Consider the following 24917-nt stretch of genomic DNA (forward strand, 5'->3'; position numbering starts at 1 on the left):
TGGAATAGGAAAAAACAAGAAGACATACGTAGGAAGATTGGAAAGCGTACTTTTAAAAAAAGCCAGTCGACCACCCTTCGACAAATACATTTGCTTCCGTCCAGCCAACTGCCTTTCCATTTTCTTGATAACACCATTCCAAATAACACACGGACTTGTAAGAGGCACCCAATGTCAAACCCAAGTAAGTCATAGGCAAAGAAACGACCTGACATCCAAGTAGATGAGCCAACCCTTCGACATTCTCTATGTCACCAATATGAACAATTTCTGATTTTCCTAAATTAATCCTCAATCATGAATGGCTAATTTAATAATCGATTCGAGCACAAGTCGAGTTTAATCAAACTGATTCGTGTAAGTTCGCGAGTAGTTCAACTTGTTTACACTCCTAGACCACAGTGTTTGTACTAATAAATGTTTGTTGTTATCCTTTATTCCCACTCATCCTCAATCTCTTCAAATTTGGTATTTGGTTGTAGGGTGTACAAGCGGAATGATTACTAATCGCTAATAACTGCCAATCGGATAACTGAAAAACTAGAAAATTAAAAATAACTGGATAATAGGGTACTCCGATTGCGGTTATTAATTATAAGATTTTAGGAAATTTAAAACCTAATTCTAAGTTTTTGACCTAGTTTTTGTTCTCATTCTCAATGACTTTGGGCTAGTTTGGCAAACTATTTTTATTCTCCCTCTATTTCTTTTCACTTCTTTCAAAAATATCAAATAAAAAATATTATAACTTTTTTACACTTTTTATATCACATCAATAATTTTTTTTTATTATTCAAATAAAAAAATCAACTACAAAACAAAACATTTTCATATTTATATAAAACATTCTCAAATTTTATATCATATCATTCACTTTTTACTATACAATACACAAATATTCTCTAGCCCAATTACTTACCAAACAAGCCCTCTTATTTTCTTCTTATTTTTTCATGCTGCTGGCATCACATCCCAGCCGCTGGATTTATGTGGGCACCATCCTAACTGTCCATTGCATATCATATGTCAACTATCCCACTCACTTAAAAGTTGATCCGACGGCTGTGAATTGAAGAATACAAATCTCGCCATCTTGACCGTTCAATCCTAATAACCCTAAAGACCATTAGAAAGCCTTGCACTTTCTTCCTCCGGCGCCGTTACATTCTCTTCTCTTTCGCTCCTTCTACTAACAAAACCTTGTTGCAGATTCACATCTCCCCATTTTTCTTCTCCTCGTCGAGCCAACAGGTCTCTCTCTCTCAAACATTTATGCTTTGCTCTTCTACTGCTACTTTTTTTTTAATCAACTTTATGTATAAGTTCAAGGTGTAAGTTATGTTTTCCATGGATTTGAGAAATTCGTTTTGAGTCTGTGGCTTATTATTGATGGTTTCTAATTTGTTTATTTTTCTTGATATATAGTTGGAGATCTTTCTTTATTGATTATGAGTATTGACTTGTTTTTATTCTTTAATCGAACCCAATGTGGTTCTTTTTCTATGTAGATACTCTGTTTTTTTTTTTTTTTTTTTTTTTAGCTTATTCTTTTGATTTTTGATCTTTGCAGTGTGGTTCCTCATCCAACGCCAAACGAAGGCTATCATGGTGGGAGGACTCGACGCCGGAGCGGTCCCATTCAACCCCGATGGGTGGGGCCCACCAGATTTCACCACGACAACCGTCGACGCCGCCAACAACGACAACAACCTCCCTCTAAACGTGCCCTTCGCGCCCTTCTCGCGCTCCGAGAAGCTGGGCCGGATCGCCGACTGGACCCGCAACTTCAACAACGCGGCCCGGTCCAAGAACCCCTCCGACTCCGTCTTCGACTTCTCCAACGACGAGTCGTTCCCGGCCTCCGCAGACGACGACGCCTCCTTCCGCCTCGTCGACGGCAAACCTCCCCCGAAGCCCCGCTTCGGCCCCAAATGGCGCTTCCAGCAGCAGCGTCAGCTCCCCCAGCGCCGCGACGAAGAGGTGGAGGCAAAGCGCCGCGAGGCCGAGAAGGATCGCGCCCGCCGCGACCGCCTCTACCACCAGAACCGCTCGAACGCCAACCAGACCCGCCGCGAGGCCGCGGTGTTCAAGTCCTCCGTGGACATCCAGCCCGAGTGGAACATGCTGGACCAGATCCCTTTTTCCGCCTTCTCCAAGCTCTCCTTCTCCGTCCCCGAGCCCCCCGAGGACCTCCTCCTCTGCGGAGCCCTCGAGTTCTACGACCGCTCCTACGACCGCGTCGCGCCCAAGAATGAGCGCCGCCTCGAGCGCTTCAAGAACCGCAACTTCTTCAAGGTCACCACCACCGACGACCCCGTTATCCGTCGCCTCGCCAACGAGGACAAGGCCACGGTTTTCGCCACTGACGCCATCCTCTCCACGCTCATGTGCGCTCCGCGTTCGGTGTACTCCTGGGATATCGTGGTCCAGAGGGTCGGGAACAAGCTCTTCTTTGATAAGCGCGACGGGTCGCAGCTCGATCTGCTCTCTGTGCACGAGACCTCACAGGAGCCCTTGCCGGAGGCCAAGGATGACATCAACTCTGCTTACTCGCTCGGGGTTGAAGCCGCGTATATCAACCAGAACTTTTCTCAGCAGGTCCTGATCAGGGACGGGGATAAGGTCACCTTCGATGAGCCCAATCCGTTTGCAAACGAAGGCGAAGAGGTTGCCTCTGTGGCGTACCGGTACCGGCGGTGGAAGCTCGATGATGACATGTTCCTAGTGGCGCGGTGCGAGGTCCAGAGCGTGGTTGAGGTGAACAAGCAGAGGTCGTTCCTCACTCTCAACGCCCTCAACGAGTTTGATCCGAAATACTCAGGCCTCGATTGGAGGCGGAAGCTAGAGACTCAGAGAGGCGCGGTGTTGGCCACCGAGCTCAAGAACAATGCGAACAAGCTCGCAAAATGGACCTCTCAGGCTCTGTTGGCCGGTGCGGATATGATGAAATTGGGGTATGTTTCAAGGGTTCATCCTCGCGATCATTTCAACCATGTGATATTGTCGGTGGTTGGGTACAAGCCGAGGGAGTTTGCAGGGCAGATCAATTTGAACACATCCAATATGTGGGGAATTGTGAAGTCTATTGTGGATTTGTGTATGAAATTGAATGAAGGGAAGTATGTGCTTGTGAAAGACCCGACCAAGCCACAGGTTAGGATCTACGAGGTGCCACCAGATGCATTCGAGAATGATTATGTGGAGGAGCCTCTGCCAGAGGACGAGCAGGTTCAACCTCCTACGGAGGAGGCCAATGGTGGGGAGGCAAATGCTGTTGAAGATAAGGAGGTTGATGCTCCAGCTTAAAGGGTAATGGTTTTTTCTAGTCAATTTACTTGCCACATTTGTTTTGGGTTATGTCAGTTCATGAGAAAAACGATAGCACCTCCTTTTAGGGGCACTCTTGTATACTTCCCGTATATTAGGGTTGCGCCCCTCTACGCTTTTAATGAATTGAATTGAAATTACTTATTACAAAAGAAAAAGGATAGCAACTCTATAAGCAACTTACAATAGCATAAAGATTATGGAGTACAGGAATAGAACCAACAACTTTTGGTTAGTTTTTTAGAATTGCAAATTCAGTCCCATATGATTACTTTAATGGAGGAAATTAACTACAACATAACACAAATATTTCAAATGTCCCAAATCACGCAAATTAGGGAACTCATCCTAGATCGTTTCAAATGAGATATCCTCCTGACAAACAAAAAGCATCAGAAAAAATCCATTATGAGTTTTGTAAGTTTCCTGTGTAACCAATTAATCAGACCTCAAGAAAAAACTAAATTTTAACCAATGAGGAAAAGATGGCGGATAAAAGAATAAACTTTGATACTCACAATCTATCAAGTTTTGTCTAATTTTCAGTGACATCAGATATCTTTCCTGATAATAGGTTGATATCATGTGCCATATATCCTACTGCTGGCAGTATCTGAAGTTTGAGAGTTTCTGAAGTCCAAAAGCTATAGGTTCTAATAATTATGTCAAATAGCTTCACTTGCAAGTTGTTTAAGTTCTTTAAAATGCCAAAAGCTTATGGTATTGTTCCCATAAAATTGTTTGAAGCAAGATACATGCAGGATAAAAAAAAAATTCAGTTTCTTTTGAAGTAACATGACAAAAGTTTGTGATGGCATGCATTACATGGTGCTGATGCAAAACATGGATATGAGGTGTTAGCAGAATTACAGAAGAAGTGGAAAGCTATATAAATTTTGGACAGAGAGATGAGTTCAAGCCCATATTCTTACACTCCCCTAAATTTAATTTATCTTCTTGGAATTGATCCTTAAGGTTTGTTGTGCCTTGCTGTTGCATATTGTTTGCTTATGGATGATTCTTACATTAAAATCTTCACTAGCGGTGGTCCTGCTTATGGAATAAAGAATCATAGTTGCACTCCTTCCTCTAAACAAACCATGAGTTACTGACTGGTGGTTGTTGGATCCCCAAAGTAAAAAAGGATCACAAAACTTCCATCCATTCAATACATAATTTGAGACAAAGTATTCTGTTCAAAAAAAGAAGACATTATTAGAAGGAAGAAGAAATTTGGCTGATGCTTGGAATAAGGCTGATGCACTGTTATACCATGTGAAATTGTAAGATGGGAGAATTATTGATGTTGCTTGAATTAAAAGCTCTTCCAACATGATGGTTGGGTTATATGTTTCCTGGAAAATAATGGAAAGAGAAATGGTGTAGTATAAAATTCTTGTTCATATGTTTGTATTTTTACTATGTGAGTTGAATTTCCATTTAAATTTGGAATAAGAAATCATATAAAATCTAGATTCGAAGTTCTAGATTGCGTTATGACCTAGTGATGCAACCATGGAAGATTTATTTGCTGTTGCTTTGTAACTTTGTAGATCCCAACATTTATTTTGTCGCAGCACCATATTGGGTCAAGCCATTAGAAGTCTAGCATTAAAACAGTTTTTTATTTGGGTCTTATTTCATGAGTGATGGTTAGTTTTATAAGGGTATTTTGGTAACTGAGTCACATCTGGAACTTTCTAGGATTTCACAAGTATCCCGGGTTTATTTCTTTTGAGTCCAAGTTTGTCTTTTACTCTGTTTTATTAGGTCTTGAGCTTACTAGTCAAATTAGAATCTCACTTTTAGTAGATTAAGGAATAGTCAGTGTCCTAGAAAAAAATGGGATGTTGAGATGTTGAGAGTTTTGAGTTTTTGAGGCTAGAGTGCCCAAAGTCTTCTTCTTTAGCGCACATCTTTTTTGACCCTCTAAAACCGTTAAACATTAATTGCTTTTAGCTACTGAATAATGCTTCAAATTGAACTCAAGAGTCTTCAATCAGCCGCTACCAGTAGATTCTGCAACTACTTTGTTCACTTTTCCAAAGCTTGTATTTAAATCCTACTTATTGAACCATAAACATTGCACGACCCTAAAACCTTCTCTTCACCACATTAAACCCTAGAAACATCAGTTTTTCCCATCTTAAAGCCCATTATAAGCACACGTAAACAGGATATTACTAATTTTTATTATGTCATCTATTCTTAAAGATTGAGATGAGCTGCATAGATAATAGTTTCATTATTGTCTGCTCATCTATAAAATATTAAAGAGGACTTGATGTGACTTCAATCTTTGAGATTAGGTTCAATATTGTAGCTTGAATGTATTTCAACCTTTAATTTTTAGGATATTAAATAAACCTGGAAAAGAATGAACCGTAAATCAAGATATGAATAAAGCTTCATTGGATAATTTCACCTCATGTCTTGTGAAACTTATTGTGTTGAACCATGTCGACAGTGTAAGTAAAAAAAAGAAGAAAAAAAGGGGCCTATTTATCCCTTATGATAAATGGTTGCTTGAAATACTTTTCAGACATTACTACAATGTGTGAACTTGAAATATACTGAGATAGTTTAACCTTCTCATATGAGTACATGTGCGGTTTTTTTTATATTCATTTTAGTAGCTGCTAAAATTATCACATGTGAAATCTTATGTGCAGCTGGCTAACACTGAAGAATATATTGATGGGAAATTCACTGGAAATCTGGGAGAGATTTTGATCAGGTAACTTTTGCCTTCTGCCAAATGCTAGTCGCTCCATTATAGTTTTATATGGAATAGTTATTTATTACTTATCAAAAAAAATATGGAATAGTTATTTATGAAAGTGCCTCTCTTATTGTAAGTATATGTTTCGTGTGAGGCTTTTATCACATAAACCACATGATAAATCAGGCACGACTTATAAGACATGACAAGTGGCAATGAATATCCTTTTGGTTCAAATTGAGGAAGATAAACTTTTGATGGTCTTTAATTGGGGTTGAATGGTGCACGTCATCTAAAAGCTTGCTTTATTTTCTCAATAATATTGGCAGACAGACATGAGAGTCTTTACTTGAAAATCAGTGTGTGTTTCTGCTATTGCACTAAAGCCGATGTAAGTGGTCCCATTTTGGAAATTATATAATGTCATCCGAAACTAATGCGTGTATGGAAGATTGATTTGCTGTTTCTATGGATGTTACTTTCCACTTTGGTTCATTTCAAGGTTTATTTTGTAGGGTTCACATGCCATTTTTAATTGAAGCAATAGTCTATGAATTATGAATATCCGTTTGGTTCAAATGGAGGAAGATAAACTTTTGATGGTCTTTAATTGGGGTTGGATGGTGCACATCATCTAAAAGCTTGCTTTTTTTTTTTCTCAATAATATTGGCAGACAGGCATGAGAGTAGAAAAGTTTAGCTGGTGTTGGTTTTGTCTTTACTTGAAAATCTGCGTTTCTGCTATTCCACTAAAGCCGATGTAAGTGGTCTCATTAGGAAATTATATAATGTCATCCGAAACTGATGCGTGTATGGAACATTGATTTGCTGTTCTACACCATGTGTTCTGCTTTTCCCCTTTAATACTTTGTTATTGAACTCATAGAGCCTCCTGTATCAGTAGTTATCTTTATCAAAGTACTGTTTTTGTGTGTTTTTTCATTTGTGTTCTCTAGTGGCAAAACGTGGTTGACGGTATCCTATGAGGTTATATTTTTGTTTATGAAGATGCCCTTGTAATTTAATATAGAGCATAAGCCAATGCATGTTTACATGTCAATTTTCTCAGCTCAAAAGTTTACAATGTCATTGTGTGAAATAATGCTAGCACTGTCGGCGAGTAAATTCACATGGATATATTGGTCTGGACTGTATTTCTTGAGTCAAGGTAGGCTTCTCTAGAGTTAAGTTTCGAACTGCAATCGGTGGACCAATGGCCTCTTATGCACTCTGCAATCAGTTGACATATGTTATATAGATGATTAGTAACTTTTATATTGAAATTATATTTGGAGAATTTACTTTGACCGGACAAGTAAAGAACATGATGCCTATGATTGAGAGTGATAGGTATATTATTAAGGTCATTGTATTCCAGCCGTACCTTTTGCCACACATGGACTATGGTAACAGGATCTGGGGTGTTCCAGTGCTCCTCCATGTTGGTTTCAGGAAATGTTCAAGATTAGTAGTAGGATTCTTTATGGACGGTGGGACAACATGCAAGCACAGCCATCTGCCTCAAAATTAATAACCTGTAGCTTAAGAGGGGCTCCATCATGGTTCTTGTCGCTTGTTCTCAACATAATTGTGGCATGAACTTTCAAGATTTCAAATTAGGATCTTGGGATCTTAGAATTTGTTAGTCTTTCCCTTGTTTCTAGTCTACTCCACATTTTGCTTGGTTTCCCTTTTTTTTTTTTTCCTGTGTGCATGATGTATGTCTTTATCATGTGTAAGATTTTTTTTGTGTTTGTGGGCAATGACTTGAAATGGAAGTGAAAGCTGAAAGTGGTTTCTTAATTAAATTGAGTTACATTGCCTCAGCCATAGGACTGCTTAACCGAGTATCAAATTTATTTGTGCGCTTTCCAAGTCATGAAAACCATACTAGTGTAGTTTAAACGGTATGATCAAAGACTAACTAGTCTAGATCTCCAGTCCAGGGGGGAGTAAGTTGGGACAATTTTTCCAACCAAAAATTGTGAATACTTTTTACTCATCGTCATACCACATTTATGATAATTGATAGACAATAGTCATCTATTTACAATTTATATGAATTATAACTCCCACAAACCTCAAAATTCAGTGCATCTTTGAATTTTTTCCATGATCTGCAGATGCAACAATGTAATGTAGCTTCGTGGGGTACCGGAGGGTGAAGAAATTGAAGATGCTGAGCGAGACTGAGGAATAGGATTTCAGTATTTAATATTGCTTGGTTTGAGGCATATAACCTGTAGTAATTCTACTGTGTAATCGAATGTAGAGATTTTGTGGATGTTGGATGTGCATGCTAACCATGACTCTTAAAGGACACGCGTAGATCTACTGTTGCCTGCCCCGTCAAGCATGCATTGTTTTTTTTCACTTGAGGAGTTGATTTCTGCAAGTAAATCTCTTTTTTCTCATTTAATTTTCAGTTGAAGCTCGTGAATGCACCTGAAAGTTGCGGTTGTTTACTTGTGGTAAATCAATTGTGAACGGTCATCCCACACTGACATGGTGTACCGGAAAAGGTGAAAAGGATGTAACAAACACAAAATCGGTCGGCACGAGGTGCGGACCCTACTTAGACAACGTTGTGGGATGCTGGCTGCCACTTTTTCTGAGTACCAAAAGCTCTGCACGCTTGGGCAGGTGTTTGTGGATCTGGCTGACATGACATAGTCCCGTTTGGCAATCTACTCGTCCTTCTCTTATTTTCACTTCTCCATAAAACATAAACTTAAAAATATTCTTAATTTTTTTTTTTGCTACTTTTTATATTACATCAACATTTTTTTATTACTATTTAAATAAAAAAAATACACTATAAATTTTTCAACTTTGTATTACATTAATCACATTTTATTATCACTTAATTTTTTTTTTTTGCCCCCAAGATGAGGGGATGGGGTTGCCTAACCCGTTTGGCAATCCCTTTCTCTCCTTTCTTTTCACTTTTTTTAAAAAGCTTAACTTTAAAACATTTTTATTTTTATTTTTTATTTTTTATATCACATTAGCACTTTTCTTTTTTTTTTACTATTTAAATATAAAATTTCACTACAATATAATTTTTTTATTCACTTTTTCATATAAATTTTTTTTACCTTATATTATATTAATTACTTTTTACAACCATTTTTATCGATACTTGAGGGGAGGAGGTTATCAAATGGTCCGGTTATTTCAACTTATTTGACCTCACAATTTCCCAATGTCAAATTACATTTCCCAAGAAATATACAGTGGGCAGCAGCACACCTTTTTCTATGCCCCACCTCCCTCCTCCATAAACTCGGCGGAATAGACGCCTTCTTCCCTGGGAGAAATCTCTCCTCCCTCGTTGGAAGAGGCTGTCATTGACAAAAATACATCCCAAAGCTGCTGTTGTTAGTCAAAGATTTTTTCTTGAGTTGTTTATTTTATGCTGTGGGCAATGCTGCAGCGTGAGCGTCTCTGTTGGAATCCGTGGTCTTCTTCGTACTTGTTTTGATTTAGTGTCAAGCTAGGCAACCCAATTTTCTGAGCACCGAAAGCTCTGCACGCCAGGGCACGTGTTTGTGGATCTGGCTGACATTAGTCCCCACTTGGCAATCTCCTCACCCTTCTCTTATTTTTACTTCTCCAAAAACATGAAGTTCAAAATATTCTTAATATTTTTTTTTTTTTGCCACTTTTTATATTATGTGAACACTTTTTTATTATTATTTAAATGAAAAAATTCACTGCAAAACAATTTCTTTATTTATATAATTTTTTCAACTTTGTAACACATCAATCACATTTTATTATCACTTCAAAAAAAAATTATTACCCCAAGATGAGGGGATGGGTTGCCTAACCCGTTTGGCAATCCCCTCCCCTCCCCCTTTCTCTTTTTTATTTTTTTTTCAAAAAATATAACTTCAAAACATTCTCAACTTCTTCTTCTTTTTATTTTTTTTATTTTTTTTATTTTTTTATATCACATCAACAAATTCTTTTATTATTATTTAAATAAAAAAATTTATTACAATATATGGTTTTTTTTTTTTCATATAAATTTTTTATACTTTATATTACATTAATTACTTTTTACAATTATTTCTCCAATACTTGAGGTGAGGTGAGGTGAGGTGAGGTGGGGGGGGGGGGGGGGGGGGGGGGGGGGGGGGGGTTCACCGAATAAGCCTAAGCATGTTGTGGGTCCGGTTATTGACTCCACAATTCCCCAATATCAAATTATATTTCCCAAGAAATATACAGTGGGCAGTAGCACACCTTTTTCTATGCCCCACCTCCCTCCTCCACAGGATCTATCCTGGTTTGTAGTTTAAACTACAGCACATCTGCTGTAGAAAAATTAAAGGGTCCAGATTTAATTGGGTCTATTTTTAACTTAAACTGCGTCATTTCTTTTACCAAACTAAACGTCCGTTATGCTTCTGTTTCCTTTCATTTTCCTTTTTTTCTCATCTGCTTCGAGCTTTCATTGCACAACTTCCTTCATCTCCACTAGAACCCACGTCTTTACCAAATACCACCATCCTCTTCACAACCCATGTCTTCACCCACACTCTCTTTCTGCTGCCTGTTTCTCCAATGACTTCTTATTTCCAGTAGCCTCTCCATCCAATTCGATCTCTTTCTGGAAATAAGAGGAGAGAAGAGAAAGCGACGAACGGACGAAGAGAGAGATACAAAGGAAAAGAAAGTCGAAGAGAAAGACGCAAATAAACATCTTTCTGGAAATAAGATGTTTCTCCAATAACATCTCGGATCCAGTCTCCAACCAGTCCCTTCCTTTTGGGATCCGACGACGATCAGCTCGAGCGGGCCCAGGCCTGGGCCACCCGCGCTGCCAAGGTACGTTGCAAGTCCGTCGTTGCTCTGAAACGCAGCAACCGAGATCTGATGCCGACCCCTGCCTCGAAAGGCATCAGATTCTCAATCTTTGTTCTCAATTGCATCAAACTCAAATTGGATGGAGAGGCCACTTGAAATAAGAAAGTGACAAAGGGAAAGACGAGGAAATGAAAGAAAGGAAGAAAAGGTGAAGGAAAGGAAACAGAAGCATAACGGACGTTTTGTTTGGTAAAAGAAATGACGTAGTTTAAGTTAAAAATAGACCCAATTAAATCTGGACCTTTTATTTTTTCTACGGCAGATGTGATGTAGTTTAAGCCAGATCCTCCTCCACAAACTCGGCGGAATGGACGCCTTCTTCCCTGGGAGAAATCTCTCCTCCCAAGATGGAAGAGGCTGTCATTGACAAAAATACATCCCAATGCTGCTGTTGTCAGTCAAAGATTTTTCCTTGAGTTGTTTATTTTATGCTGTGGACAATGCTGCAACGTGAGCGGCTCTGTTGGAATCCGTGGTCTTCTTCGTACTTAACGCGTCTCCAGGGGCAATAATTCCGCTTCTTTTATAAACGGCGAGTCGGTGACGATAATCATTTGGAACCAACCATGGCATTGTTTATCCCATTCTAAGTGCTCTCCTGGAACGGTGTATTTGGAAAACACCATTAAAATAATACAAATTCCCAAGAAATGCTGCACATGGAAGCATTACTGGCACTCATTTTGTGGCACCTCCAAAATCTGGGGGGTCTAAGAAGACAATAAAGGTCAAGTTAATGGAGACCAACAGCCGGCGAAATAGACGCTACTCGGATCACAGGGAGAAACTGCGCTTTCGAAGGAGAATCCCCACCCTCGTTGGAAGAGGATATACATTTGTTAACCCATTATATTATCATTCCTAAATTATTTAATTAACCCCGATAACATCAGAACGAATGCTAACAGATTGTACATGCAAACCCTTTTTTATTATTGACAAATGAAATTTAAGGCCGGCAATTTCTGACATAACTCGCGAACTTGACACGAATTCAACACAAAATTAACGTATTAGGATTACGGGTCTGACCCGTCCGTTTAATTAAATGAGTCAAGTTAGGGTTGACTTATTTAGTTTTATATTTCGACACTATTCGAACCCCGACACGTAAATACAAATTAACATCCCTAATAAAATTCTCCCAACCACCCCCAAACAAACTGTTAAAGAAAGTGAGCTGCAACACCAAGGGATTGGCCTAGTGGTGCAGGCCTCCGTCTTTGATGGTAAAAGTCCATCAAGGTTGGGGTTCGAATCCTTTGAGGCTACGCACCCGGTCTTGCTGGGTTCGTGGATCGGAAGGGTGCACTTTGCATGGTGCATGTGAGGTTTGATCCTCTTTATAAAATAATAAAAAAAAGAAGATAAAAATGTAACCACATAAATTGTAACAACAACAAGGTACAAAGATGGTCAATAAAGTAGGTTTAAAAGCAAGAGCTCATTTCATCGTGTCGGTCCCGTTCAATTATAGAGTAGTGGGATAGTAGGAATTGCCATCACCAATTATGCAAAGCTTTTTATAAATGCACACGTAATGGTCCCCCCATACTTAACTTCTAATTCATTCAATCTACGTTCTTTAAATTACCCACAAACTTATCTCTTTCATCCACTCCACAATCCGCCAAAACCCCCCATCATTTCTAATTTTCGATTTTTGGCTGTTCTGGAATCTACTCCTCTCTTCTTCTTCTTCTAATATTTTATTTTTTATTTTTTATTTTTTTCCTTTGAAACCTTCCTTATCAACGTATCAATTTCCTTTGAAACTTTGATTTTACATGAAAAATCGTATATTCTACTTCCAATTTTTTATTTTTTCAAGGATTTGGAGGATATGTGCTGTCCTCCCATGGACTCACATGCCCATATTCTCCCAGAAGCTTGCATTTTCTCCTAAACAAAAAAAAAGAAAAAGAAAAGGAAAAATTCTAGTTTTTTCTTTAAGGTCAATATTTTGGGGTCGTTTACAATTCCCGAGCTCTCTCGTATTATTACAAAGAAAGATCACCGATATAAACATGCGACTTTTAAAGATGTCCGCTTGGCAATAAAAGTCACGCGTCATGCTGTCATTGAGCGTAATTTATAATTGAAAAAATTATATATATCTCTTCAAATTACTATGCAATTGTTAATGTTCTCCCGAATAAAAAATTAAAAATACGAAAAGAACAAAATTATTTTTAAAAAACAAACGAAAAAATAATTGAAAATTATTAAAATAAATTAAAAAAAGAGAGAAGAAAAACCCATTTGTATTTTTTATTTATTTGTATTTTTTTTTTCTTTTGTATAACTTTTTGTTATTTTAGATTTTTTTTTTTAAATAATTTTAGTTTTTTTTAAAAAAATTAATAATTTTATGAAGGCCATTTCTGTCATTAAATGGGACATTGACAATTTTTTTTTTAATAATTTAGATGAAAAAATTAACACAATTAATAGTTTAAAAAAAATTAAAAATGAAGTAATAATTTGAAGAAATTATATGTATTTTTTCTTTTATAATTTGAAGTCGTTCGTTAATTAATTAAATTAAAAAGTTTGGTCCCATCCTGGTTGTCGTGTAAAGGCAGAGGCAGAGCAGGCGGACACATGTGACCTCATGGAGAGAGTCAGCTACGTGTCACTTCCTAGAATCATCTAATTTATTAATTTATCGTAAAAATCAATCACAGTAGTTAAAATAGATTTTGAAATTGATTAAATATTATGTAAATATGCAAAAGTGAAGTTGGAGGAATTAAAAAGAGAAAAATATAAAGAATAAGAGAAATAATTTAGTGGGGTTTGCCCCCCTTTTTTTTATTTATTTTAAAAATAAAAGAAAATAGTTCTTACGAAGACGCAAAAGTTACAAAATAAAACAATTGAAATAAAAAAATTTGGCGTGGAAGGAAGGGAGAAGGGTAGAACCGCATGGATAAAACTAAATTAATGGGAAGATATTCAAGACATTAGACAACGTGGCAAGAGAGTGTTGGGAAAATCAAGAGGCCCCCGACATATGTTTTGGCACGAGGCGAGGGTGTAGAGCCCCATACTTTGACACGGATTTTCCTCCGTAAAAACGGTCGCTTTTGACATTAATCTAATGGTTAATCGTCGTATACGAGGACGAGGCTCCAATCCCTGCTGGTAATTTAATTACCTTTACTTACCCCTCCGTAACTCTATCAAACCTCTTCCGAATTTTTACTTTTTTAACAGTTTAAATCAGATCATAATTCATAAAGCGGACACAGTGAAACTCATCCGAATTATCCGATAACATAACATGATCAGTAGCAATAACGTGAGAGCATGGACGGCCAGCCGAACGCGGATTGGAAAAGTAGGATTTCACACACACACAAACACAAACACACATTTGTAGAGTTCTACGCACCTTCTTTGGAAACCACAGGTAGAAAGTTGAGTCTTATTTATGTATGAACACAGTGCACACAACCAGAAGAGAAAGTTTAGATAGGGAGAGGAAGGGACAGAAGACAGATCGAGAGAGAGAGAGAGAGAGAGAGAGAGGGGAAAAGAGAAATCCTTTTGTGATTTATCCTCTACTACTTTGTTCTTGTTCATCATTCATCAATTGTCGAAATAATGGTGATGGGTAAGGAGAAGGAGAAAGAGAAGAAGATGTTGGTAGTGGGAGTGTGGAACTTCGCTGCAGAGCTTAAACTTTTGTTAACAGCGCTTGTGATTCTCTGCAGTTTGGCCACGCTTCTTCAGTTCCTCCCTTCTCGTTTCACCATCTCCGCTTCCGATCTCCGCTTCTGCATCTCCAGGGTCGTCACCACCACCCAACCAGCTCTACCCCCCATTTCAATCTCCTCTGCAGCTGCTTCACTAGTGCTGGCAGCACCAACTTCTTCACCTTTACCTTCTCCGCCACCACCGCCACCACCACCGCCGCCGCCGCTTGAACAACAAGATCAGATGCTGGACAATGGCGTCCTCAAGCGGGGCTTCCGTCCGTACGGTGCCGCGGCCTACACCTTCGTCACCATGGGGGCTTACAGAGGAGGCCTCAACACCTTCGCCATTGTGGGCATAGCTTCGAAGCCCCTCCACTTATACTCCAAGCCGACCTACCAGTGCCAGTGGGTCCCTCACCTCAACTCCTCCGAACCCATCTCCGCCGTCGGCTACAAGATCCTCCCGGACTGGGGCTACGGCCGCGTCTACACCGTCGTGGTCGTCAACTGCACCTTCTCCCAACCCATCAATGCCGACAACTCCGGCGGAAGGTTACTCCTCCTCGCCTCCACCTCCGGCGGCGGTGACCGCAACCTTAACGTCACCGACACCATCCATGCCTTGACAGAGTCTCCCAGATCCTTGGATTTCTCTGTGTTCACTTCCAGGCCCAAGTACGATTATCTATATTGTGGGTCGTCGTTGTATGGCAATTTGAGTCCCCAGAGAGTGAGAGAGTGGTTGGCGTACCATGTGAGACTGTTCGGGGAGAGATCGCATTTTGTGATACACGACGCGGGTGGCGTTCACGAGGAGGTTTTGGAGGTGTTGAGGCCGTGGATGGAGAAGGGCTTTGTGACATTGCAGGATATAACAGAGCAGGAGAGGTTTGATGGGTACTATCACAACCAGTTCATGGTGGTCAATGATTGCTTGCACAGGTACAAGTTTATGGCCAAGTGGATGTTCTTCTTTGATGTGGATGAGTATATATATGTGCCTCCAAAGAGCACCATCAAGTCCGTTCTCGATTCGCTTTCGGAGTATTCCCAGTTCACCATTGAGCAGATGCCCATGAGCAGTAAGCTCTGCCTCTACGAACCTGCCGGCAGAACCTACAGGTAACTTACCATGCATCATGCTCTGTTTTCTTGATATATTGTCTGTCTTTTTAACTTTTTATCTGTTTTCTAAACATGATTCCGGTTGAGAAATAGTGTAAATTGGTTGGTTTGGATGCAGTTTTGGACATCTTTTACAAATTAAAATGGTTTCAATAATTTACCTTTTCGGTGGGTGAGAGATCTTATAACTTAGATTCCTAGAAAAGGCATTTTGGAAGGGGAAAAGATTAGAATTGGTTTTTGAGATGTTGAGCATTTTTCCTTTTAATTTAATTACCGAGTATTTTGATGTTTCTGAATTGATCTGATTGTTGCACGTATAGAAGGAATTATGATTTGGTGATTCTTTTGATGACATTAATTTGTTGGGTTGAACTAGTCTTGGCATGTTAGGAGTTCAATTTGACACGAAATTCACCCGTATGAGATTTTAGACTGTAATTTTTTCTTCCTAGAAAATTCTTTCAGTATTAATATTAGGTTCCGTGAAGTACTTCGATTTTATTATATTCACATTGTAATCTTATGGTGGTTGAGTGATAGGAACATTTCCTATTGAGGTTGAAACTATTCAAAGGCCAGGTAGTTTTTATATATTTTGAAACTATTTGCATGGTGCTTGTATAGATTCTTCCTTCTATTCAGTATGTTCTAGGACAGGTGGAAGTGGGGTGGGTTTGAACTTTGTTCTAAAGCGATTGTATCTTATGCACGATCAGGCTATTGTTAATTCTCATTTCTCATTATAGTATATTACTCATGTTTGATCGTGATTCCTTCCGTCTTAGTCAAGTTTCACAACCAGCCTTGAATCAAAGGTGTTCTCTTCTAGCGTAAGATATGCCAAAGAGTCAAAATAATCCACATGATATGATTTGCCGAAATGAAAAGAAAATAAACTTGGCCACTATAATGAAAGAAACTTGAATTCTTATAAAAAGGTTAGATTTTTGTGAACCTTCAATTATGTCGTTGCTGATTTCAGAATAAGACTGATGCTGATGTTAACTGAAAATAAATATTGAGAGGTGGGTTAGGGTCTAAACCGTGTAATATTGTATATCAAGGAACTTATTTTCACATTAATTTGTCAATGGATATTTTAGCTTGTTGGTGATTGCTTGCTAGCTGTTAAGACTCTGGTTAACCATGACAACAGAAAAGTCAAGAAGATAGGCTTTCAAAAATAATCTAGTCAATTGTTAGTTAGGCCATCTTCGTTTTTGTTGGTGTTTTTGGCCTTTTGTTCTGTTCTTAAGACAAATACAATAACAAACAAGACAAACCACTGCTAAAAACACAAACAAAAACAGTCATAATTGTTGATTGTCTACAACGTATCGGTTTTGATTTGGCATTGAGAAGCTTCTTGTTTTCACGTCCTTAATTATTTGTCTGGTAATTACACAGGAGATGGGGGTTTGAGAAGCTTGTATACAGGGACGTGAAGAAAGGAATTAGGAGGGACCGGAAATACGCGGTGCAACCGCGCAATGTGTATGGAACAGGGGTGCATATGTCGCAAAACATCGCAGGTAAAACAACACATAAAACGGAGGGCCGGATCAAATATTTCCATTACCATGGAACCATAGCAACCCGACGCGAACCCTGCCGGAACCTGATCAACTCGACAGAGATCACCTTCGAGAAACTCCCTTATGTTATGGACACCACAATGAGAGATGTTGCTGGGTATGTGAAGAAATTCGAGCTCAAGATGATTGGATCCAGGCTACAAAGGACACGGCAATGACAGCATATTTTTGTTTTTTTCCTTAATTCCAGCCCTTTTGGTCTCTCTCTCTCTCTCTCTCTTTTTTTTTTTTTAATGGTTACATTTGTATGATAGCTTGAAATGGGGGATGGTATAGATACGGTAGAGCATGTTATTAGGGAAAAAAGAAAGAGTATAATAGAGGTGGTGTGGAATTCTTTTGTATTTTTTAATGTTCATTGATAACATTTGTTGGTTTCGTTGGCTTGTCGGTAAAGGCTGAGGGGGGCCCATTGTTCAGCGGAAAAAGTATGGGGGGGCCACCAGCACAACACAGCACAGCACAGCCAGACACTGAGGGCGCCTAATTGTGCTGTTGTGCTGTGCTTGCCCTACTACGTACCTCCCTTTATTTATTATTTTTAACTTCTGGTTCTTGAGAATTTATGCTTCCTTTGATCCATGGCCACCTAAAAAAGTGAGGGGAAAAGAAAGGGGAAATTATGCCTAGTCGATAAAGAGAGGTGATGATGATGATGATGATGTGTGTTGGGAATAATATGCAAAGGGGTTGGCTTTTTGTGTGTTGGGAATAATATGCAAAGGGTTGGCTTTTTGACAAGGTCAAAAAAACGCCATGTGGGGGACATAAGGCCTCTTTCTAATGTCCAATCATCTAACTAACGTGGGGGAAAAAAGTGAGGAAGACAGGAGAAAATGTGAGAAACTGTGTGTTGTAATTCTGGAGGGTTCCTAAAACGGATGGTTTTCTTTTGGACATATATGTCTCTTTCTTTTTTAACTCTGGAATACCATTCTCTTCTGCTTCTTTTACGATAAGATTTTTTTGCTGGATTTACTGTGTGTGTGTGTGTGTCAATATAAATCCTTTTTTCATTTCTAAAATTACTGTAAAATATTTGTGGGATGGACCTTTCTTTCCTTTCTGTCAATCTCTCTCACCCTTCCTGGCCCCGCCATCTAAAAATCTTTAAAGCCGATTCATAATTGAGATTATTAATGAGTAAAGCTCTAAAGGATGCGGTTGGGCTGCCTTGTTTGGTGAGATAAAGGAGTCACCATAATAAAAGAAAAAAGACATGAAAAAGAAGAAGCCCAGTTTGTTCTGCAATGGTCCAAGCGATAAGACCGGTTGGAAAAGGAAAAGTAAAAATGAAAACAAAAAGAAATCAATTTTTTTTTTAATTCCCATTGAAGTTATACAGACTAGACAAAGGATTTTAGGCCGTTTGTTAAATCCCCCTTATGGGTGTCGGAACAGCTTGATTGGAGGCCTTGCGCAATGATGAGAGATTTTATGGATTGAAGCTAAAGAATTGCACCTAGATTCGGCACTATCTTTTAAATAAATAATAACTTTTATTTAAGAACATGTTACAGCCATCTCTCTCCCCATTTAACACCGTATTATTATGCAACAATAGTTGGTTGTAAAGCTATATAGTTTGTTTGGATATGTATCCTTAATAATAATTTTTTTAATTAACCTTTTTAAATAGGTTTAGGATAGTCCATCATTCTATACGTGAACTCTATAAACAACAAACTACTGGAGCTTTAAATCCACTTATTAAAGGGCTTAACCTGAATTGAAGCATATTAACCTTCAACTTTTGCAATAAAAAAAACATTGAAAAATAATATCTAAAAAAAAGTGATCAATCATCTATTAAAATTTGTATTGAAAAATTAATAACTAAAATCACCAGTACAATTGTAACAATTGGAGAGAACCCATGAAAGAAGTAGTGGGTTACAGCCAACAAATAATGGGTACGTTGGTTGGTGGTTCCAATGATACATTTGCAGATAATGATTAGTATCAACCGGTTACGTTGTAATAATGTCTTTCTTAGACTAATGAGTTAATCTCACATTTATGACGTGCCTTGTTTATTTATTTATTTTTTTTCTTTCTCTTTTGAGCTATCAACTACGTCGGATGTCGGACGGACAGATTATGATGTTTAAGAAATACTACTTTACTTGCAAAAAGTTGCCATCAGCTCTCCCTTTCAACTGAATACTCCTCTCTCAAGAAGACAACCATTTAATAATAAAAAACTCGGAAAATAATTTGTGGGAAACGAAAAATCGTCCCCTATATGTCAGCTCTCAAAGAAATCACTTAACTTTGGCCAACAATGCTGCCACGTAATTTTACCTTTTTTTTTTTTTTTTTTTTAACTATTTATGAGACCATTCACATTCGAGTTTAACAAATGTTTTGACATGATTCATAGGATCTCGGCATCACACGGATCGACAATAACATATGAGGACAATTCATCTTCAAGTTTGTATTGGCCGGCAGCTGGCAACAATAATAATAAAAATAATTTTTTTTTTTTTAATTTTATAGAAAATTTTTGTATATGAAGGGAATTGACGGGTCTGTAGGAAATTATTAGAAGTGGGGCCTCACTCACATGAAGATATATTCGTTGGTGGAATAGGCTGGAAGATGGCTCTTTGTCTGCCTCCATTGCAATTGGGATAGGCATTAACCCAGGGAGGTGGGGACTGACGAGATGTAAATTGTGCTCTTATCACTATTTACCACCCTCCACCACTTTTTTCTGGCCGATCTTGGTGGTTTTCGGTCGTCTGGCTTCGGTCCTCCGTCTGGGTGCCGCCGGTGTCGGCGCGTGTCCCCCACGCGCCGCCGTTCGGCTTCTTGGCATTTTCCTCCACTGCCGGCAGTTTGTTTTTGGGTGGTCTCCGCTTCAGTGTCATGTGTTTTTTCTCTTTTCTTGGGTCACAGTCTGCTTGTGTTGGGTTCAATTTTTACGGGAATATTTGTTGGCTAATTGCTAGATTTGGTCTCTTTTATTTAGAAAATAAGCGTTAATGTAAAGAGGATCAAATGCTTTCTTGTAAAAGTTGTATTTCTGCTTAGGCAGCTGTTTTTTAAGTTAGATTTTTCTGGCTTAGAGAATGAGGAGCTTGTCCCTTATTTTCAAGTTGTAAGCCTTGGGCTGTTCACCATATCAATGATAGATTATCATTTCCGTTCAAAAAAAAAAAATATTGTTTTACCTCTACAATTATTTTCTTCTTTCAATTTTCTTATTTTATCAAATGGTAACTACACTTTTAAAAATCACATTTTTCATTAACTGCATATTAAATTGCTTAAAAGAATCACTACTTTTTCAAACCGAGCACTTTAAATTTGTTAAAACAAAGCACTTTTTTATATTGTGTAGTGTGTAGTTTCCCACTATTTTATATGGGCCCTAAACCTTTTTGGGTCCAATGTATGTTTAAAGAGACACAAAACATTGTGAATGGGGCGTTTAGGGAGGGTTCTCTACTTCGGCCCGCTTGTGCTTGGGGCCGACATTGACAATCTTTGACGACATTTTGGAAGTCCCCACAAAATCTAATGAAAATTGCTTCTTCTTTTTTTCGAGTTTTGAAGTTATTCTTGAGAGATTTGATGTGGGCTTAGAATTGTGCATAATGGGCCCATCCACTCTTGGGCTTCTACAATTAGAATTGTGCAATCGTACAGTGCTGCTAAATAAATTGTATGAATAAAGTTTGTGCATAACTTTTTATATACATGCCCACTTTATGAGTCTATGGCTAAAACAAGTTAATGGCAAAGTACAGTGCTGCTAGAGATCGAACACTGAAATCAGCTTCCATCTTCGACCAAATCTAATCCCTCTTGGCGAGGGGGCTGGCATGGCCAAGAACATGTATTCCTATAATGGATTTGCATATATGGCTGGTATGGCATCTTCAACCATTCTATATATGTTTGAGGAATTAACGTCTAGAGAGTATATATGTATAAATTGCATTGATCAATGCACTGATTCAACTGCAAAAACAAGTTATGAGGTAAAGTTTCCATTCGACGCAAACGATATTATGGCTTAACATGAAAGCTACAGCCTATAGATCATGAATCTAAATACAATGATGGTATTATTGTTTCTATTTGAAGATTTTGAGTTGAATAATCAGCTCCTGTAAAGAGCTAACAAAACCATATGGCACACTGGTATTTCGGCCACCAAAAAACTCTCAAGGAAAATGACCAAAATACTAATGCATCATAAAATAGAAGCAAAAACATTACATTCTCTGATCGAGGATCATGGCATGTCATTGACTCTGTGCTTCTAGGAAGGCACTGAAGTCCTCCCTCGCCTTGAGCAAGTGAGGCGAAACGCATACACCAGGTGAGTCCGGGCATGATGTGGAAAAACGAACTTGGCGGCCCGATGATGGATCTGATTTTGAGGCTGCTGTTGCTCTTGTCGTGGAGCAATTCTTCTTGAGAATTCCTTTGCGATCTTTTTCGAAGACAAAAGCCGCCGTAACCGGCGAATTCGTATCATCAATCACGCCGCTTCGGATTAACTCCAGCGGCAGATCAAAGTAGAGATGCTTGGAGTCTCCGCCTTCATCGCTGCTACGACAGATGGCCGATGATGCCCACGACCCGCATTCGAATTTTTCTAAGGAAACTGTCCTCGATATCACTTCTTCCATCGTCACTAGTACTGCTTCTTCCTTTTTGGCCCTACTTCCTCGCTTTCCCCTACCAAAGACTTGCCAGAAGAGGCACAGAATACCGCATTTGAATCCCTTTTCGCTGGGATCCATGATCATGTTGTCGCCGCTATTATTTTTGTTGGCAGCATTTGGTTGAGTAAGTTCGTCAGGAGGCGCACTTGCTCTTCCTTCACCGCATGATTTATTTCTTTGTAACTGGATTCCGGCAGGATGGTTGGTGAGAGGATTGTCATGATGATGATCAGCAGGATCACTGGCCTGACCAGGATTCACTTTGCTTTCGTTTCGCATCTTCTTCAACATAATCTTTCGAGTAGATGAAATGACTGTGAAGCTAGCTTTAATCAGGAACTTGGAGGAGTAATAAGATCATAAATTATAAGCTTTATTCAAAAGCTTTCTAATTAATGGATGATCATGATAATAATTAAACGTACAGACATGGAAACCTCACATTACTCTTTGTGGGCCTAGCCTCCTGATCCAATTAATATAACAATATTGTTTTACTTGTCCAAATTTTAATTTATAATATCTTCAATTTTTCACTTCTGTTTTGTTTTTTGTTTCCTTAATCAGGCCCTCAGGATTCTCCCGGGCAATCACACTTATCAGTCACGTCTTTTTCTCCTATTAATTAGAGGATGGATTTCACTCATGTCCAAGGAAACATTCTAGGATTAATTTTTGTGCTAGTGAGGGCCGGGAGGACAATCCTAACGGAAATTCACGACAATTAAGCGACCTGAATTTCATAAAATTTGGACAGATTAAGAAAGCAGGCTGTAGATCAGCTCACCTGTTTCAGGCAGTTAAAGGTACTTATTGAGCTCATTTGCTCGAAACTGGTGAGTTTCATAGCCCGAAACAACTTAATTAATTGCGGTGAATCTCAATCCAGACAATACCTGGATAAGAAAGCAGGCCGTAGATTAGCTCACCTGTTTCAGGCAGTTTAAAGTACTTATTGAGCTCATTTGCCCGAGACCGGTGAGTTTCATAGTCCGAAACAACCTAATTGCAGTGAATCTTAGTCCAGACCATACATGGTCTATAGTTGCAAATATATATAGTTACGATGAAAATAGTAAAAAAAAAAAAAAAAAAAAATTCGAACCACTTGCTTGCACGATATAGGATGGGAGACAAGTAGTTGTGAAACCAAGAATAATATTGGAGAGGATCGGAGACAAGTTCTCACGCCGAAATTTTATGTGTCTATTAGATATTCACACGACGACTTGCATTGTTGTATGCAGGGTTGGGTATGCAGAGTGGTCATCCACTTTCTCCCTGTGATAAAAAATATTTTTAATATTTTTAATATTTTTAATATTTTTATTATTATTATTTTTTTTTTTTTTTTTTTTTTTTTTTGTTTTTTTTTTTGTTTTTTTTTTTGTTTTTTTTTTTGTTTTTTTTTTTTGTTTTTTTATGTATTACATTTAAAATCACAAGAAAGATATTTGGTAAAGTATCTAAGTTAATTTCTTGGGAGTATTGAGGTGCCCATGACGTCCAGCATGCAATATTGTCTCCTTAGCCACCATGGGCAATTTGTTACCAACATATATAATTAATCTTGCATTGGATATATATATATATATATATATATATATATATATATATATATATATATATATATATATATATATATATATATATATAATTCCTTCTTCAGCCGTTGAGATAGTATATATATAACAACTCTCATCTCTCTTCCCAGTTTTAAGTGGTATATATCATTAGATCATTTGTATTCCATTATTATATATGTATTTGTTATTCCTATATAAAATTTAGATGCAACCCTCCAAGACTACCCTACATTGACGCTTATCTATTCTTAGAGCACTAGTAGCAGATTGATATTCTATTAGTGGTTCCCTTCTCTAAATATAGAGAAAATGTAAGAAAAATCACAAAAAATTACATGTAAGAGCATTCTGAGCAGCTTTCCAACTATTTTTCCTAAATATAATGAACAAAATTACTTTTTACTTCCCTATCAAAAAACACCTCACAGCAGCTTCCTTTCATTTTTTCCTATATCATTAAAATATTATTTTTTTTTACTTTTACTTCAATTAAAAATAGGAAAGAGAAGATAAATTTATCTTCTACTTTAAAATATGAGAAAGAAAATATATTTTGTGAATAAACAATTGAATGTGAAGTGAATAGTGCTTCCCAGTAAAACAAAAAATTTAGAGAAGCTGTTGTGAAGAGGTTTTTGTAACTTTCTTGAAATTTTTCCTAAAACTTAGATAACAGACTCCCTTTAAGGAAGTTGCTGTGAATGCTCTAACAGATTCCCTACGGGTTTCCTAATTAAGCATTGGGAATGTTAGAGTGCATTGGGAAGCATTGTAGCATTCACAATGATTATTATAATCATAAACTCGATTCTTTCTTCTCTCACCTCTTACCTCTCCCCTATTTTCTCCTTATAATAGTAAAATGAAAGAAAAAAATAAAGTAAAAGTAAAAAAAAAAATAATACTTTAATGGTTTAGGGAAAAATTTAGGAAAGTTATTGTGGAGTGTTTTTAGATAGAGAAGCAAAAAGTAATTTTGTTTCCTAAATTTAGGGAAAATGGTTTGGTGTCTGCTGTTAGTGCTCTTATGCTAAAATAAAAACAACCTACAATACAATTAGAAAATAAAAAATAAAAAAAATCAACGTACAATACCAATTCAAATTTGTGTTTTTACTGTGGCTTCTGAAGAGATTTAGAATAAAATGTAAACTGTGGAAGAAAAGGTCTCGAGCAAAAGGAGAGAAAATAACACATAATTTTTGGGTGATTCGACACTATATCACCTGCGTCCATTATTAGGGAAGAAAATAAAGCTACAATATTTTTCTCTTATTTATTGATAATCAGCTTTT

General features: G+C 37.9%; 3 protein-coding genes across 5 annotated transcripts; 2 read left to right on the forward strand and 1 right to left on the reverse strand.

The window, feature by feature from the left end:
* The first annotated feature begins 1092 nt into the window (after positions 1–1092).
* On the forward strand, positions 1093–8879 carry LOC133867939 (eukaryotic translation initiation factor 3 subunit D-like). Of its 3 annotated transcripts, XM_062304723.1 has the most exons (5): positions 1093–1251; positions 1571–3309; positions 6000–6064; positions 6724–6809; positions 8173–8463. In XM_062304723.1, the coding sequence occupies exon 2, from the start codon at positions 1606–1608 to the stop codon at positions 3304–3306; it is 1701 nt and encodes a 566-aa protein (XP_062160707.1). In that variant the 5' UTR covers positions 1093–1251; positions 1571–1605; the 3' UTR covers positions 3307–3309; positions 6000–6064; positions 6724–6809; positions 8173–8463. The 3 variants fall into 3 exon arrangements, with proteins under 3 accessions (XP_062160707.1, XP_062160706.1, XP_062160705.1); XM_062304722.1 differs by lacking the exons at positions 6724–6809; positions 8173–8463 and adding an exon at positions 8476–8879; XM_062304721.1 differs by lacking the exon at positions 6724–6809.
* Positions 8880–14199: 5320 nt separating this feature from the next.
* LOC133867986 (galactan beta-1,4-galactosyltransferase GALS3-like) lies at positions 14200–17729 on the forward strand. The gene is made up of 2 exons (XM_062304773.1): positions 14200–15750; positions 17164–17729. Exons 1-2 carry the CDS (start codon positions 14534–14536, stop codon positions 17507–17509), a joined length of 1563 nt encoding a protein of 520 aa, XP_062160757.1. The 5' UTR covers positions 14200–14533; the 3' UTR covers positions 17510–17729.
* Positions 17730–21349: 3620 nt separating this feature from the next.
* LOC133869913 (uncharacterized) lies at positions 21350–22438 on the reverse strand. The gene has a single exon (XM_062307006.1). The coding sequence runs from the start codon at positions 22325–22327 to the stop codon at positions 21611–21613; it is 717 nt and encodes a 238-aa protein (XP_062162990.1). The 5' UTR covers positions 22328–22438; the 3' UTR covers positions 21350–21610.
* Positions 22439–24917: the final 2479 nt, after the last annotated feature.

This window comes from Alnus glutinosa, chromosome 5, assembly GCF_958979055.1.
Source record: "Alnus glutinosa chromosome 5, dhAlnGlut1.1, whole genome shotgun sequence".
Lineage (NCBI taxonomy): Eukaryota > Viridiplantae > Streptophyta > Magnoliopsida > Fagales > Betulaceae > Alnus > Alnus glutinosa.